This window comes from Eublepharis macularius, chromosome 9, assembly GCF_028583425.1.
Source record: "Eublepharis macularius isolate TG4126 chromosome 9, MPM_Emac_v1.0, whole genome shotgun sequence".
NCBI classification, from domain to species: Eukaryota; Metazoa; Chordata; class Lepidosauria; order Squamata; family Eublepharidae; genus Eublepharis; species Eublepharis macularius.
Genome location: NC_072798.1, coordinates 41,635,015 through 41,650,350, shown reverse-complemented (window position 1 = coordinate 41,650,350; position 15,336 = coordinate 41,635,015). Strand labels below are relative to the sequence as shown.

Below are 15,336 nucleotides of genomic sequence, written 5' to 3'. Positions count from 1 at the left end.
TTGTCTTCTCATGATGTGATGAGAGCATGATAGCCTCATTCTCATCATTTTAGCTTCTATGGAAAATTCAAGCTTGATTTGCTCTAGAACCCACTTTTTTGTCTTTTTGGCTGTACGTGGTATCTGCAAAACTCTTCTCCAGAACCACATTTCAAATGAATCAACTTTCTTCCTATCAGCTTTCTTCAGTGTCCAATTCTCACATCTATACATAGTAACAGGGATACCATAGTGTGGATTATCTTGATTTTGGTCCCCAGCAAAACATCTTTATCCTTAAGGATCTTTTCTAGTTCCTCCATGGCTGCTCTGCTAAATCTCAGTCTACTTCTGATTTCTTGGGTGCAGTCTCCCTTTTTGTGGATGATTAAGCCAAGGAATAGAAAATCTTTAACAATTTCAATTTCCTCATTGTCAACTTTAAAATTGTGTGATTCCTCAGTAGTCATTACTTTTGTCTTCTTGATGTTCAGTTGTAATCCTGCTTTGACACTTTCTTCTTTAACCTTCATGAGTAGTCATTTCAAGTCATCACTATCTTCTGCCAGTCATGTAGTGTCATCTTCTTATCTCAAATTGTTAATATTCCTTCTGCCAATTTTCACTCCACCTAATCTAGCTTTCCTTATGATATCTTCTGTATATAGATTGAACAGATAGGAAGATACTATACATCCTTGTCTGACACTTTTGCCAATTGTAAACCATTGTTTCCTCATATTTTGTCCTAACAGCAGTAGCCTCTTGACCAGGGTACAGGTTGCACATCAAAACAATCAGATGTTGTGGCATACCCATTTCTTTTAACACTATCCATAATTTTTCATGATTCAAGACACATGTTATGGCTTCTCAAACAATGGTTCATTCAGAAAGTACCTGAGTTGTCAGCAGAAGACCAATGTTTCACTACTTCCTTAGCATTCTAGAAACAAATGCATCATTTTTCTGCATATGCATTCTGGCCTTTACCTCACCCTATCTTCCTTCATGTTTGCATGTTATGCATCAATGCTTGCTGGCAGCTGTGCATAAGGGCACTCCAGAACCATCACTTAGCATTTCAAAACCAGAGCTAACTTGATAACACCACTTTATACATAAATTATCCTTCTGTTTTACATTGAATTTCCATGTGTGTCACAATCTTCCACTCTAAACACTTACTATCCATAAGTATTGGCTTATATGAAATCTAGATGTGTATTGGAGTGAGAGTATGTTTATTTACTACAGTTTTGCCTCCCTTCCCCAGGTGTTCCTCCTGATTCAAAGTGAGAAAATAAAGAATGATTTTGTTTACCTCAGCTGGCTAGCTCGCTGCTGTGAGTCACTTTAATTTGCTATCAAATATATCCTTCTCCATTGTATCATCTTTTGCGATTTCTTGTGCTAATTTTTTTAATTAATTTTTTTATAAAAATGGCTGAATTTAAATATATATGAAAGTAGCTTCAAATATAATAGATGTAGCCTATATAATAAGCAAGTGTCACACAAGAGCTAATATTGTCCAAACACCAGAGTGTGCAACCAAACAAGATGTTGAGAGTTCCATGACTGAAATTCCCAGCTTTAAAAATGTCTAATTATTAGTCCTGTGGAGTCCTGATTCTGATCTCAGCCATGGCACAGGCAGGAAGGGGGACTTGCACCTTCTCCCCACTGTTTTCCTCATCTGAAATTAGCAGTAGAGATGGGTGCCTGTGTATTTGTCATAGTGGGGCAAATATCAATTCCCTGAAGCTATTTCAAATAGGGAAAATGGTGTAAATCCCCTTTCCATCTGCACAGTCCTAATTAGACCTGAAAGTGGACACATGCCTGATAATTGCATTTTTTTTACAAAGCTGGGAGGTCTGATCTTAGAGCTTCAAGTGTCATTACCCTGAGGCAGCAAGATATACTTGAAGTTTCAGCTTGCAGAATAACTGGTGTCTTTGTCACCTTTAAAATATTTCAAATGAACAACAAATGATAAAATTTCCTATTGGGATGAATTTCTGTTGGAACAAATATTTCTTCACTTTCTTGCATTCTGGGTTCTCATAATGTAAAATCCATACTTCCATCAAATTTCAAAGTGTGTGTATTTACTCTCAGTGTTATCTGTGTCTTTACTGGATTTGCAATTTACAGACCTCAGTGATTTCCACATGGGTTTCTGCTGTGGCTGCCAATACAGCACAGCAACAACAGGGAGTCCATAAGACAGTACTCCCCACAGTTTCTTTGCATCACTCCTTTGGCAGGTATCACTCCCCTAAGCCAACAAGGGCTTTTCCAGGTGTTTTTATTTGGCAGTTGAATATCATTGTATTGATATAACAATGTGTGAATCACACTTCCCACCGCAGGGCAGCCATCCAGGCTTTATTGTAATCTTTCCCAAAACCTTGCAGTGAAGCAGGTTTGAGAATGATAAATGCCAAAGTAAAGAGTCCACTTGCACCTTTAAGACTAACCAACTTTATTGTAGCATAAGCTTTCAAGAACCACAGCTCTCTTCATCAGATGCTAACTCCTCTGGATCTGTAAATGCCAAAGAAACCTTGAGAGATGCATAAATGCATCAAACACAGGGCAAGTAACCTGTGTGGAAATGGCCCTCATTGTAATGCTGTCTGGATCTATTTCTACAGAAGAGTTTATGCTGGTGTAGCTGTGGAATACAAATAAGTGGAAGAGTAGACAAAGGGAGTCTAGACTTGCTTCTGAGGTGGAAAATGCTTCTGTGGACTTCCATAGCAAAAGGCAAGCAAGTAACAGCCTATCCTGACATTCTAATCACCTCTGAATTAAGGATAGCCCAGAGAATGCACCCAGGTATCCCCAGTCAGAACATAAGGAAGAAACATGCCTGGACTGCCAAGCTGGAAAAGAGATGTTTGGAGTGACTCTTAGACATCTAGAAGTGTCAGGGAACAGCAGGTAGGGCAAGAAGGGCAAAAATGTATCATCTGGTCTCTTAGAAACTGAGTCAGGTTCAGACCTGCACATCTTTACAAAAAGATCATATGTAATCAAGACAAAAATCCTATATTCTTACTGTTCTTTGAAATAGGTGTTGGGCAGTTTTCACAAGGGGTGGATCATGCAATTGCATATAAGAAAATCTGAGGAAAGTAGTGTGAAACTACTAATGTCTTTATTTAGATTCTGTGTAGTGGGATTGACTTGTATTTCTTTAATCAAAAATAGCAGCTATGAGCAAGGTTAGGTTAATTAAATAGAATGCTGTTTATTGCATATGAAGACCAAATGAAGACAAATTTGAGATCTTCCCTTTTATGGTCTGAGTGAAGATTATGTAAAAGTCAGTTCATACATTTATATCTGCTGGCTCATTTGCACAAAACTGCTTACCCAAATAGTCTACTCAACTCTACATAACATGACATAAGTATACTCACAGAAGTTGCAATGGTAGCATCCATTGCTTGGGGATGTTATGGAAATAGGACTCTCCACTTACAAAAGCCACTGCAACACCTTTGTAAGAATGCTTTCCCATACTTTTTGTTTATTTAAATGTTTCTGTTCCTCCTTTCCTTGTGGCTCAGGGAGTCTTACAAATTACAACTTAAAATAGCACAGTTTAAAACTTACAACATAAAACCCTAAATAGCACTCCCCTACTGGAGGAATTTGCAAAAGAGTAAAATACATAATTTAACTACTACATTCTGCCATGGCAAATCCAGTAAAACCTTCTGAAGGTTCCTCCTTCCTTTGGTACATGCTTAGTAGCACCATGCAACTGAAATAATACAAAGCATTATAAAAACCATAACAAGTGAAACCTGTCCAGTAAAACAACTACGTATTTAAACACTAACTGGGCACGTAAAATCCAAAAAATAAAGTGCAGTAAAGAGTTCAGGATAAAAACTCAGCCAAATTCCTAGGCAAATAAAACACAACATTTGAACCAGTTCTAAATTCTGTTTGTGTGTATTTATTGTTGGCTGCCAAGAAAACAAGCTGCATTGATAACTGGCTCATGAGCTTGCATATCTTCTTTTCCCTGATAACTCAACAGGAGTAAGCAAACTTTTTGTTTCTCAGAATCCTTTTAATTATGCATAGTTAACCATTTTTTCCACAGATTCTCCAAAAAAAGAAAGCAGGCTGGTAGTGGCTGTGCGTTAGTCTTTCCTTATTTCCCCCTTCCTACTGCAGTAAAAGAGCACTTATAATATATGGTTTTGTCATTACTAGCCCCTGAGGCAGATGTATGCTCTTTTCCTTAGTTTATTTTTCCTTAAACCTGAGGGCAATAGCTGGTATAAACTGGGATATATTTAGCAGTAAAGTGTCTAATTCCCCTTTTTGATCCAAATCATCCTTCTTGGGTTCCTAAGTATAAGTGGGCATAGATGACCTTGGTGCTGTGACTGCAACATTGCCAGCAACATAGATCTCTGGGAAGAAGAGTGGTCAAACTGGTTACACCAGTACCACTGGAGAATATTGTCAGCATAACACAACGAATGTTGAATTGGTGCCACCCTCTGCCTTTGGCAAACGTGTAGTGTTGTTAGCTACTATGGCTTATAAACACACAGCACACTTTCCTGGGAGTAAGGTACATTGAATAAACCTGAGTAGGGTTCTGAATAGATCTAGTTAGAATTGCTTTGAGTGGCTGTAATCTCTGACAAGGCCATTCTCTATAAAAGTCATAAATATATAGTAGCCAATACATTGACATGTTATTCCTAAAGTACAGCAGATATTAGCTTCTTTTTTAAAGAATACACCTTTGCATAAAGGCATGAACAAATACTCCTAGAACCTTCGTAAACAATATATTAAATAGCTGAAAACGACGTATATATGATATGCTAAGATACATATACACAACAAAATTCTTTTATAGTTGAACATCTCTGATGTTATACACATCTCCAGTAACCATCCTATACCCATCAAACAATCCATTATCTACAGCCAAGCTCTGCACTACAGTCACATCTGCTCCAGTCCCTTTAAATGAGATTCTCACCTGCAGGATCTACAACAGAGGTTTGTGGAATTACAGTACCCACTGGATATAGTAAGAAAACAGAATACCAATGGATAACTTGCTACAAGATAAGCCCAAACAAAACAACAGAACACTGCTGTTAGTCACATACAGTTTCCAGCTCAAATGAGTTCAATGGTTCATTAAGGACGTGCAGCCTGTGCTGGATAATGATACTGCTCTCTCACAGACAAACCTTTTCTTGCCCAGAGACAGCCCCCCAACCTTAAATAACCCTCACACACAATAATGCACTTCCCAACATGGACATGGGTTCTGGAACCAGAGCTTGCAATAAACCAAGATGCTAACTCTGTCCTCTGTCCTCATATTTACCACCACTATCACAGGATCAAACAATACTAGTTATACCATCTCAGGTTCATTCATTTGTTCGTCTTCCAGTGTTATATATGCTATCACATATCAGAAATGCCCTTCCACTCTCTACATTGGATAAACAAGTCAGTCCCTACACAAAAGAATAAATGGACATAGATCTGACATAAGAAATCACAACATTAAAAAACCAGTGAGTGAACATTTTAATCTTCCAGGACGTTCCATTGCTGACCTAAAAGTTGCAGTTCTCAAACAGAGAAACTTCACAGGGAAATTATCATGTGAGATTGCTGAAATTGAGTTGAGTTTATTTGCAAGTTTGGAACAATAAATTGCCCCAGGGTTGAATTGGGACATAGGATTTTTTGCACACTACAGATACTAATTTTCTGCACTTCACACTCCTTCTCTGTCAAGCTTATTACAACATGTATTATAGCTAGCTTCTAATTTGCAATATCCTTCCTACCTTTTGCCTGGATTATAGAGACTCCTACCTTTTTACACTCCTTGTATCTGATGAAAGGAACTTTGACTCTCAAAAGCTCATACACTGGAAAATGTATTTGGTTTGTAAGGTGCAGCTGGACTCGAATCTTACAGTAAGTTTAATCACATGACCATACAATTATTATTAAGTAGTTGAAGTTTGCGCCACCAGTGATACACTTGTTCAGAACATATTTCACTAGTGTTAATTCCTGTCCAGGTATTTTAGGCTTAATATAGAGGAAGGGGAAAAGGAACTGACAGAAGATAGTGAAGGAGGAAAAGTATCTAAACATTCTTATGAGTGGAGCTCAGACTAAAAGTGGGCATCATCCTATAATTCCTGTATTTCCTGATTACAAAATATTTTTCCTTAGCGCAGAATTGTAGACCTACTAGTTCTTATATACAAACTAAAATCACAATACTATGAAATCTTGCTCAGAACACTCTTTCTAAAATGTTTTCTTTTCAACACTGGCATGTTGCAGTTTCTGAGGCAGAATGGCCAATTTGTATTTCTGGGTGGGAGCTCAGTTTAAACGGACTCCTGCTCTGTTCAGACATGTTGATTGTTTCTCTGCTAATGAGACAAGGCATGGATTTCCTGAGACTCTCTCATGTTTTCTGATTCTGTAACTGACATTAGACTCTTACTCTTTGTATTGTGTCTGGTTATGGGTGTGTTTGCTGTGTTTGTTATCCAAATGGCAGAAAAACTAGACTACTGATTAGAGAGCTTATCTAGCATTTAGCTAGCTCTGTGTATTAACATGTTGACAGTAGCTTTCTGTTTCTTGCAGACATTGTGAATAAGAAGCCACGACAAGCTTGGCAGCTATACCAAAAGATGGAAGCCTCTGGAGAGTCTTTTAGCCTTCTACAGCAAATTGCAAATGACTGCTATAGAGTAAGCCTCACTCCCTTCCCCTCCCATCCTTTAGTAATATTAATTTATCCACAAGAAGCTTGATTTGTAACTTAATTTATAAAAAGAAAAAGCTTCTACCCAGTTCTATAGTTCTATGGATGATGGCAGTAAGAACATATATTATCAGTAAGCCAACCAAGATCTATTTGCATGTTTCTAATGTGATGTAAGACATGTACATTAAAACATTAGTGTACTGATCCTGTATAATGACACTTCATAGTTTTTTCCCCAACACAGAATGTGATTCTCTGTGCACCTCTTGTAATTTCTGTTCCACAAGCAGGTACAGGTTGTAAACAACTTGCTGAGATGGGGGACAAATGGATAACTCCCTTGAGATTGTATTGTCGAAGGCTTTCACGGCCGGAGAACGATGGCTGTTGTGGGTTTTCCGGGCTGTATTGCCGTGGTCTTGGCATTGTAGTTCCTGACGTTTCGCCAGCAGCTGTGGCTGGCATCTTCAGAGGTGTAGCACCAAAAGACAGAGATCTCTCAGTGACAATACAGCCCGGAAAACCCACAACAGCCATCCCTTGAGATTCTTGTCTATTATTTTGGACAAATCTGTGCTACAAGTTGAGCTTTAATCAATGTATCTCATGTTTAATTATCTAGCTGGTTTACAGTGCAGAGTTGCATCCTTCTAATATGGTTGAGTTCAGTGAACTTAGAATGTTATAACTTGGCTTAGGATAATACTGTTATTCACCTTCAGTGGACTTAGAACATTATAACTTGGCTTAGGATAACACCGTTATTCACCTTATAACCTAAGCCTAAATATCAGATCTGGCCATGTTTCAATTATTCCCAATGATAAAATTTCCCCAAGTATTCTTACCTCTGATTAAGGAAGAACTTGGGGTAAATACAAATATGTAGCTGAAAATGTAGGTATTAAATGTGTTCTCCTGAAATATGCTTTTAATTCACATTTTAGAGTGAATAGAGTGGATGTTTTTGTACAATTATGTATGTATTGTATTTTTCCTTGCTTTTCAAAGATTGGTTCTCTTTTTTTTAAATTTTTTATTGGATTAGATGTCATTAAATTGTACATTACAATCAGTTTCCTTTAATTTTTCCAATTCTAACCCCCTCCCTTTCCCCCCCTTTTGTTGACTTCCAACAGTTTTCCAACCCCTTGTCCCTTTTCCCTTACTCATTTTAAATTTATTCTATCTGTCAAACGTAAACTTTCACTTTCTTCTAAGCTTATCTATATAACACAGTGCTCCTTCTATCTTCCTACTCACTTTAACAACTATATAATACATAACTAAATAATACATTCTTGGCATATTTTCTTTTGATAATAATCATTTAGCTAATTTTGGTACTCTATACTCTATCTTATAATCTCATCTTCAATATGGGACAAACAATTTATCCCTCATTTAGCATAATTTTAGATACTTCTATAAACAGTACTTTCGATATAAGTCAACCAATTTAACTTATACTCTATATATTACTTTTTCTACATATCTTATCTTCATACTGTTTTAATTATATAATTATATTATTCTTTCATTATGCAACTATCCACCAAAAATAGTCAACCAATTTGACCCATATATACCTCCAAACCAATTCAATCAACTTGATACATGATCTATACATTAATATATATTTTCCCACCTTACTTAAATTCCTTCATTGCAATTATAAAATTATCTCCATTATACAATTATTGCCAGAAATGAAATTAATTAGTTTCTATCCTTATAATTAGTTAATTTCTATCATTATAATTCTTGTAATAACACCTATAATACTTAATGCTATATATAATAATCTAATAAAATAGTTGCTTAGAAATTCTCATTTACCTCTCCACCCCCCGGTAAAGTCACCTCCCTCTACTTTTATTGTATTTCAGTAATTTTCAAACTGCCGCAGTTCTCCTCCCACCTCCCATTTCTTCACTAAATATTGTTTCAGCTTCTCCCAATCCGTGTTGAACTGTCCTGGATCAAGGTCTCTCAGTTTCCTTGTCATTTTGTCCATTTCCGCCATGTACAGCAATTTATATATCCAGTCCTCAATAGTTGGAACTTCTTGCACTTTCCACTTTTGCGCGTACAAAAGTCTAGCCACTGCTGTCATGTAAAATAGCAATGTCCTATATTGTGCTGGAATATCCTCCATTCCCAAGTTCAGTAGCAGGAGTTCTGGGTTCTTATTAATTTGAAATTGTAAAATCTCGCTTATTACTCTTATTATTTCCCCCCAGTACTGCCTAGCTACCTCACAAGTCCACCACATATGATACAAAGATCCCTCATGCTTTTTACATTTCCAGCATTTATTAGACGTGTTCAAATTCCCTAGCGCAATTTTCTTTGGTGTCATATACCAACGATAAATCATTTTGTAGACATTCTCTTTAATATTGGTGCATGTTGTGATCTTCACTGTATTCTTCCACAAGTATCAAAGATTGGTTCTCAAAGCAGTTTATAGTAATTTTAAACACAACCATAGATAAATATGATAAAAGGTAATTGGGAAACTAGTTCTTAGTGGTCTAGATCCAAGTATTATGGAGGAGCATCTAGCTCCTTTCTCCATGATCAGGGACAGAGGGTGGCGCTTGGGGAGAGAGTGTCATCTCGTAGGCCACTGGTATGTGGTGTGCCACAGGGAGTGATACTCTCTCCATTATTATTTAATATCTATATGCGCCCCCTCGCCCGGCTGGTGCGGAGTTTCGAGCTTGGGTGTCACCAATATGCGGATGACACCCAGCTTTATCTGTTGTTGGACGGGCGGCCTGGATTGGCCCCTGATGCCCTGGAGCATACTTTTGAGGCTGTGGCTGGTTGGTTGAGACAAAGTCGGCTGAAATTGAATCCCACGAAGACGGAGGTCCTGTATGTGGGTCGTGGGGAGATGGCTTTGGGACCCCGGCTTCCTACACTTGATGGGGCAGCACTTACACTGGCCCCAAGAGTTAGGAGCCTGGGGGTGATTCTGGATTCCTCCCTGAAGATGGAGGATGAGATCACTACAGTTGCCAGGTCTTCCTTTTATTATCTTCGGCAGGCCAGGCAGCTTGTCCCTTATTTGTCTCCCCGTGACTTGACTACAGTGGTCCAAGCAATGGTCACCTCTAGGTTGGATTACTGTAATGCGCTCTACGCTGGGCTTCCCATGGGCCTGATCCGGCGGTTACAGCTGGTACAGAATGCAGCAGCGTGGGTCATTGCTGGAGCACCGGTGTGGGAGCATATTACACCGGTGCTATGCCAGCTGCATTGGCTGCCAGTGGAGTACCGAATCAGGTTCAAGGTTTTGGTGTTAACCTACAAAGCCCTACGCGGACTGGGACCGACGTATCTGAGGGACCGTCTCTCACCATATCAGCCCCGGAGGACTCTCCGCTCTGGTGGAAAACATCTTTTAAGTGTCCCTGGCCCTAGGGAGGCCCACCTGGCATCGACCAGGGCCAGGGCCTTTTCGATCCTGGCCCCGACCTGGTGGAATGCTCTGTCTTGCAAGACAAGGGCCTGGCAAGATTTGCTTGCATTTCGCCGGGCCTGTAAGACAGAGCTATTCCGCCAGGCATATGGCTGATGCTGGGCAGTGCCCGCCCCCCCATGAAGGGGGGGGTTAAACCATCGCCCCTATGCGAACACAGAGGCATGTATGAACCATTATGCAGCATCAATTGTAATATTTAATGTTTTTAAATGTTTTTAAATGTATTATTTAATGTTTTTAAATGTTTTTAATGATGTTTGTATTTGTTATCCGCCCTGAGCCTGCAAAAGCGGGGAGGGCGGAATATAAATATAATAAATTAAATTAAATTAAACTGTTTCCTGATGGGTACAACAGCAGCATCCAGCAGCATGAGTACAGCATCCACACACCCCTGTTCTTGTTGCTTGCTGCTGCCCTGTCCTTCCGTTCCTCCCTCCTTTTCCCTGACACCCTGAACAGCAGCAATCAGGCTAGGACCCCCTAGGCCTGGAACCCCCCCCCCCACACACACACACAGTGATTCACACCAGCACCTTCATTTCACAACAATAGGAATAAGTTTATTGTCTCTTCCTTAGAAGGGTTCAGGCTTAGTTGTTTGGGAGATAAGGCAAGGAACATAAGTTTACAGCAAGGAATAGCCAGAAGCTTTGTTTTAGAACAGTTACAATTTCACACACCAACAGTGTTGCCAAAATGACAGGCTGTTCCTGCCAGAGAGAGAGAGAGAGAGAGCAGTTTTACTTGGAACTTCTCATTAAACCCAATAATCTCAGCATATTGAGATAGAGTTAGCTCTTCTCTTGGGATATGTTCCTCAGTCCCTTCACAAGTCATTAACCCAGTGTTTCCCTAAGGTAACACAGGACACCTGCTCTATTCCTGCCTCTCCATTGCGCCTTGATCCCTATGTACCTGTTCTATAGATGTCTAAGTTCTTTACCTTTATAGGGTGAAGCCTAACTAATCTGGTAGTTTTCCCTGTGTCTCTGTCTCTTCCTCAGGTGCTATCTGAGGCAGATCCCCACTTCTACTTCTCCCCTCAACCATCTCCCAGAAGTTCTAGAGCCTCTCATTGGATGATGTTGCTTAGTATTTGCATACTCCCCCTGCAGGCCTGAACTTCCTGTGATGCCTTGAGAGTGGCCATTCTTCACACTCTCACTTTCCCTTTCCTTTTCCCTGTGGAGCAACAATATAGCACTACAGCTTAGCTCTGAATGAAGAGAGATAAATGCCTTTTAACAGACCAAAAAGAGGGTGGGAATGCTGCATGCCATTTTCAGCCTGGTGTTCAGCTTTGTCCCTTGCCATAATTGCAAAGAAAGTAGAGGGGTCCATATGGACACTGACTTACAGCCACTCTTCATATTCCCCTCTGAGCCGGATTAAAACGTTTATTTTTTCCCTCTTGTTTAAAGGGGAAAACCATGAGGATGGCATGAATTCTGCTCAGAATGTGCACAATATGTGTACATTTCCCTTTGATTCAGGGGCTTCCTGCTTTTTATGTGGGGCAAAACCACTGTCATGTTGAAGCAGCCTCAGTTAAGACCTTTTTTTTAAAAAAAAGGTTGTTAGCAAGGTTTTCTTGAGTGTTGTAAGCTAATTCATTATAAATGTATTCATGTGTTTAAATTTAGAGGAGTATTTAGAGCTCACAAATTGTTGGTGGCAGTTATACTTTCTATATATGATACAAATCCTGCTTTAAATTAATATTTTTTAAATCCTTTATCCTGAATTTTCCATGTATTTGTGTAGTTGGTGCACTTCCTTTGTCATTAGGTGACTGGGAAAATCAGAAACTTCTATTAGTTCCCATGACTTGCTGTTAAGTATACCTTGCACTAGTCTATTACTATTACTATTATGCAGTATTGCTGCCTCAAGGATCTAATTCTTTCTCTCCTGCACAGGTAGGACAGTTTTACTATGCTGCCAAAGCCTTTGATGTCCTGCAAAGACTGGATCCTAACCCTGAATACTGGGAAGGCAAAAGAGGAGCCTGTGTGGGCATCTTCCAAATGATCTTAGCTTGCAAAGAACCCAAGTATGTAAATTCAGTTGCTTCCTATTTTAAACTACTTTGGCATCAACATCCTGGCCACTTAAGTGGTCATGGAATCATTCTGCTCACTGAGTCTAAATGCCTTTAGACTTATTGTGCAATCCTATGCATGTATACTCAGAAGTAAATCCAGTGGAGTTCAATGGGATTTACTCCCTTGCAAGTGTGCTTAAGATTGCAGTCTTAGTAGGGTTACCAGGTCCCCTTACCTTCCTAGTGGAAGGGGTGGGACACAGTACTCACCTTTTTTGGTGTCTTCTCAATTCAGCCTGTTTGAGGCCCAAATCAGCCCATGCAAAGTGTGGGAGTGTTCCTAAGGCAGCACGATGACATCATTCTTGTGAGCAAGGCGTACACTCAAAGACACTGAAAAAGGTGAATCACTCCTGGGAGGTCTGTTGCCCTGTCTTTTCTCCCCACCGGCCATGTGAGTGGTGGCGGGGGGAGGGTGGGAGCAGGGAATCCCCTGCCCCCAAGAGGGGACCTGGCAGCCCTAAGTCTTAGTGTGCTTATACTATAGTGGAAAGAGGAAAGCCTTTTTTCAGTTCAAATATCCTGATAACTGATAGAATGTGAATGGAACTCTGGTCTGCTTCTTGGTGTTTCAAAAATAGTATGGTTCAAATAAAAGGAAGAATTAATGTTATAAGAGAAATATATTCTTCTGAACAATAAATGAGCAGACTTTCATGAAGACAGTATCTTTTTCTGAAAGTTTTATTGTGTTCAAAATTGGGTTGGGTATAATTTTAAGGCTGCTTGCAGTGGGGACAGTTCTCAAGGCCATTGTAAATGCAGAAGCATTATCACTGGCAATGGAATGTGCTCTTAAGAGTATTCTCTGTGGTATCCACTAGGGGTGTGTGCTTCGGGTTTCAGATTTGAGTAAAATACCCGAATTGGACCCGATCATCTTGAAACCAGACCACTTGGTAAATTGACCACATTTTCCTTGCTGATCAGAATGAGAACATAACAGTTCTGGTATAATTTCTGCATTTTTTTTTTGCTGGACCAGCCTGTTTTAGAGTATGTTCATGTGACAGGTATCTGGTTTCATTATTTTTAACTGGCAAAGTGCTAAAATATGTTTGAATATGAGGTTACTGCTTGTAAGTAATTGATGAGTAAACATAGGTTGCCTCTAAGAGTTGTATCTGCAAAGATTCCTTTTGGAATGCATACTGTACATAGAGCTTGATGTGGTAAAAATCCTTTTAAAAGCTGACGTATATAGTGGCAGGTGCAAGCTTTTCAACACTGTTCTCCCTCTGAGGCGGAGGACATCTTGGGTGATTCCCACCATCCAATCAGGGAGGCAGGAACTAACTTTCTTCCTCTTCCTGTCTAGCCTGTGGGACCACCCTCTCTTCAGTTCTGTTCCTGCCTCCAGGGAGAGCAGTTCTTCAGCAGATTAGCTCTGCTGCCTTTTCTCTCTTTTTTATCTTTCTTCTTCCTCAAAAAAAGAAAAGAAGAGGATGATATGGTCTCTAGAGAGTCATCGGACTCTGAGGAAAGCTTCGTGGAGGAGAATTTGGGCTGTTCCCACGGAGCCGTCCTACCTGCGGCGGGAACAGGCCCAGCCAGCACCAGCATGCCTCTGAGGCTGTATGGGTTCCCTGGCGAGGAGAATATGGGCTGTTCCCACGGAGCCGTCCTACCGGCGGCGGGAACAGGCCCAGCCGGCACCAGCATGCCTCTGAGGCTGTATGGGTTCCCCGGCGAGGAGATGGCCTTGGAAGAGACGCAGGCCCCTCAACATCCCCATCTTCCACAGAGGGAGCTTGTTAAAACAGCGTGCCTCAGCCAGCCAGCTGAGAACAGCGCCACCTGGCGGAGCTCAATTTTGGCGGTAAACAATGCAATGAGTGATTTCCCGCCTAATCTCAAAGATGCGCTTGCCAATCTTCTGGCAGGAGAGACACAGCTGAAACATAATCCAGACACCCAGACCTCCAGCCGACAAGCCCAGGAGGGCCACGTAAGCGTTCCCCCGAGCGTGTTATACCTCCAGAATTCCTGTCAGCAATTAGACTGACTATGAGGGAGGAAATCCTGTTACTTTGCCAGTCAGAAGCACCTTGGCCCTATAAAGATTCTAGGAATCCCCTCAGCCCTGGCACCATGTGAATGTGCCCATGCCAATCTCCTGGATGGAGATTTTACAGCAGGCCTTTCCCCTTTGGATTTAGCCCTGCTTTTACTACAGGATCTAGCCATGCCTTTCCCTGTCAGATGGGTAATGTATAAAGGGCGCAAATTTGCTGGTGTCTTTGAACCTTTTAACTCTTAAGACTAACCAGGAGGGAGGAAATAGTGGTGTGGTGTCTACCTCCTCCTCCCTCCATGAGTAAGGCTGTAGCTCTGTGGAAGAGCTTCTGCTTTGTTTGCAAAGGATCCAGGTTTGTTCCCCATTAACTCCAGTTTAAAAGATTAGGTAGATGAGGGGAAAAACCTCTTCCTGAGACCCTGGTGACCTGCTGCCAGTCTGAGGAGATAACACTGACCGATGGTCTGAGTCAGAATAAGGCAGTTTGTAATGTTTATCAGTCAGGGATCCCCACGGCAGTGCCGGATCTAGGGTTGCCCACGCCCGGGGCAACCTTTGCCGGGCTGCTTTGTGTGCGCGCACAGCGCACGCGCTCCCGCGCTGCGTGATGACGTCACTTTGGTGACATCATCACGTGGGGCGGAGCAGAGGCAGCGTGCAGGGCTGGGAAGCCGCCACGCCATTCGCCTCCCTGCAGGCGAATGGCGCGGGCGGCCTCACAGCTCTCCACACTGCTTTTGCCTGCCGCGCAGGGCAGGGGGCGACCGGCTTGCCGCGCACCCCCTGCCCTACAGGGCAGGCAAAAGCAACGCAGAGGGCTGCGAGGCCGCACGCGCCATTCGCCGGTCCTGCAGGACGGGGCGGCCAGCTTGCCGCGCACCCCCTGCCCTGCTAGGCAGGCAAAAGGCAGCGCGGGTGGCCACACAGCCTCC

The 15,336-nt window shown here is 41.4% G+C and overlaps 1 protein-coding gene across 2 annotated transcripts in view; it reads left to right on the top strand.

The window, feature by feature from the left end:
• IFT56 (intraflagellar transport 56) overlaps positions 1-15,336 on the top strand; it is a 64,054-nt gene that overhangs the window by 36,927 nt on the left and 11,791 nt on the right. Inside the window, exons 15-17 of one of the 2 annotated variants that reach the window (XM_054988752.1) lie at positions 1,256-1,325; positions 6,664-6,770; positions 12,203-12,336. In XM_054988752.1, coding sequence (XP_054844727.1) covers positions 1,256-1,325; positions 6,664-6,770; positions 12,203-12,336 — 311 coding nt within the window. Of the gene's footprint in view, positions 1-1,255; positions 1,326-6,663; positions 6,771-12,202; positions 12,337-15,336 lie in introns of those variants that run through there. The other variant, XM_054988753.1, reaches the window with a different exon arrangement.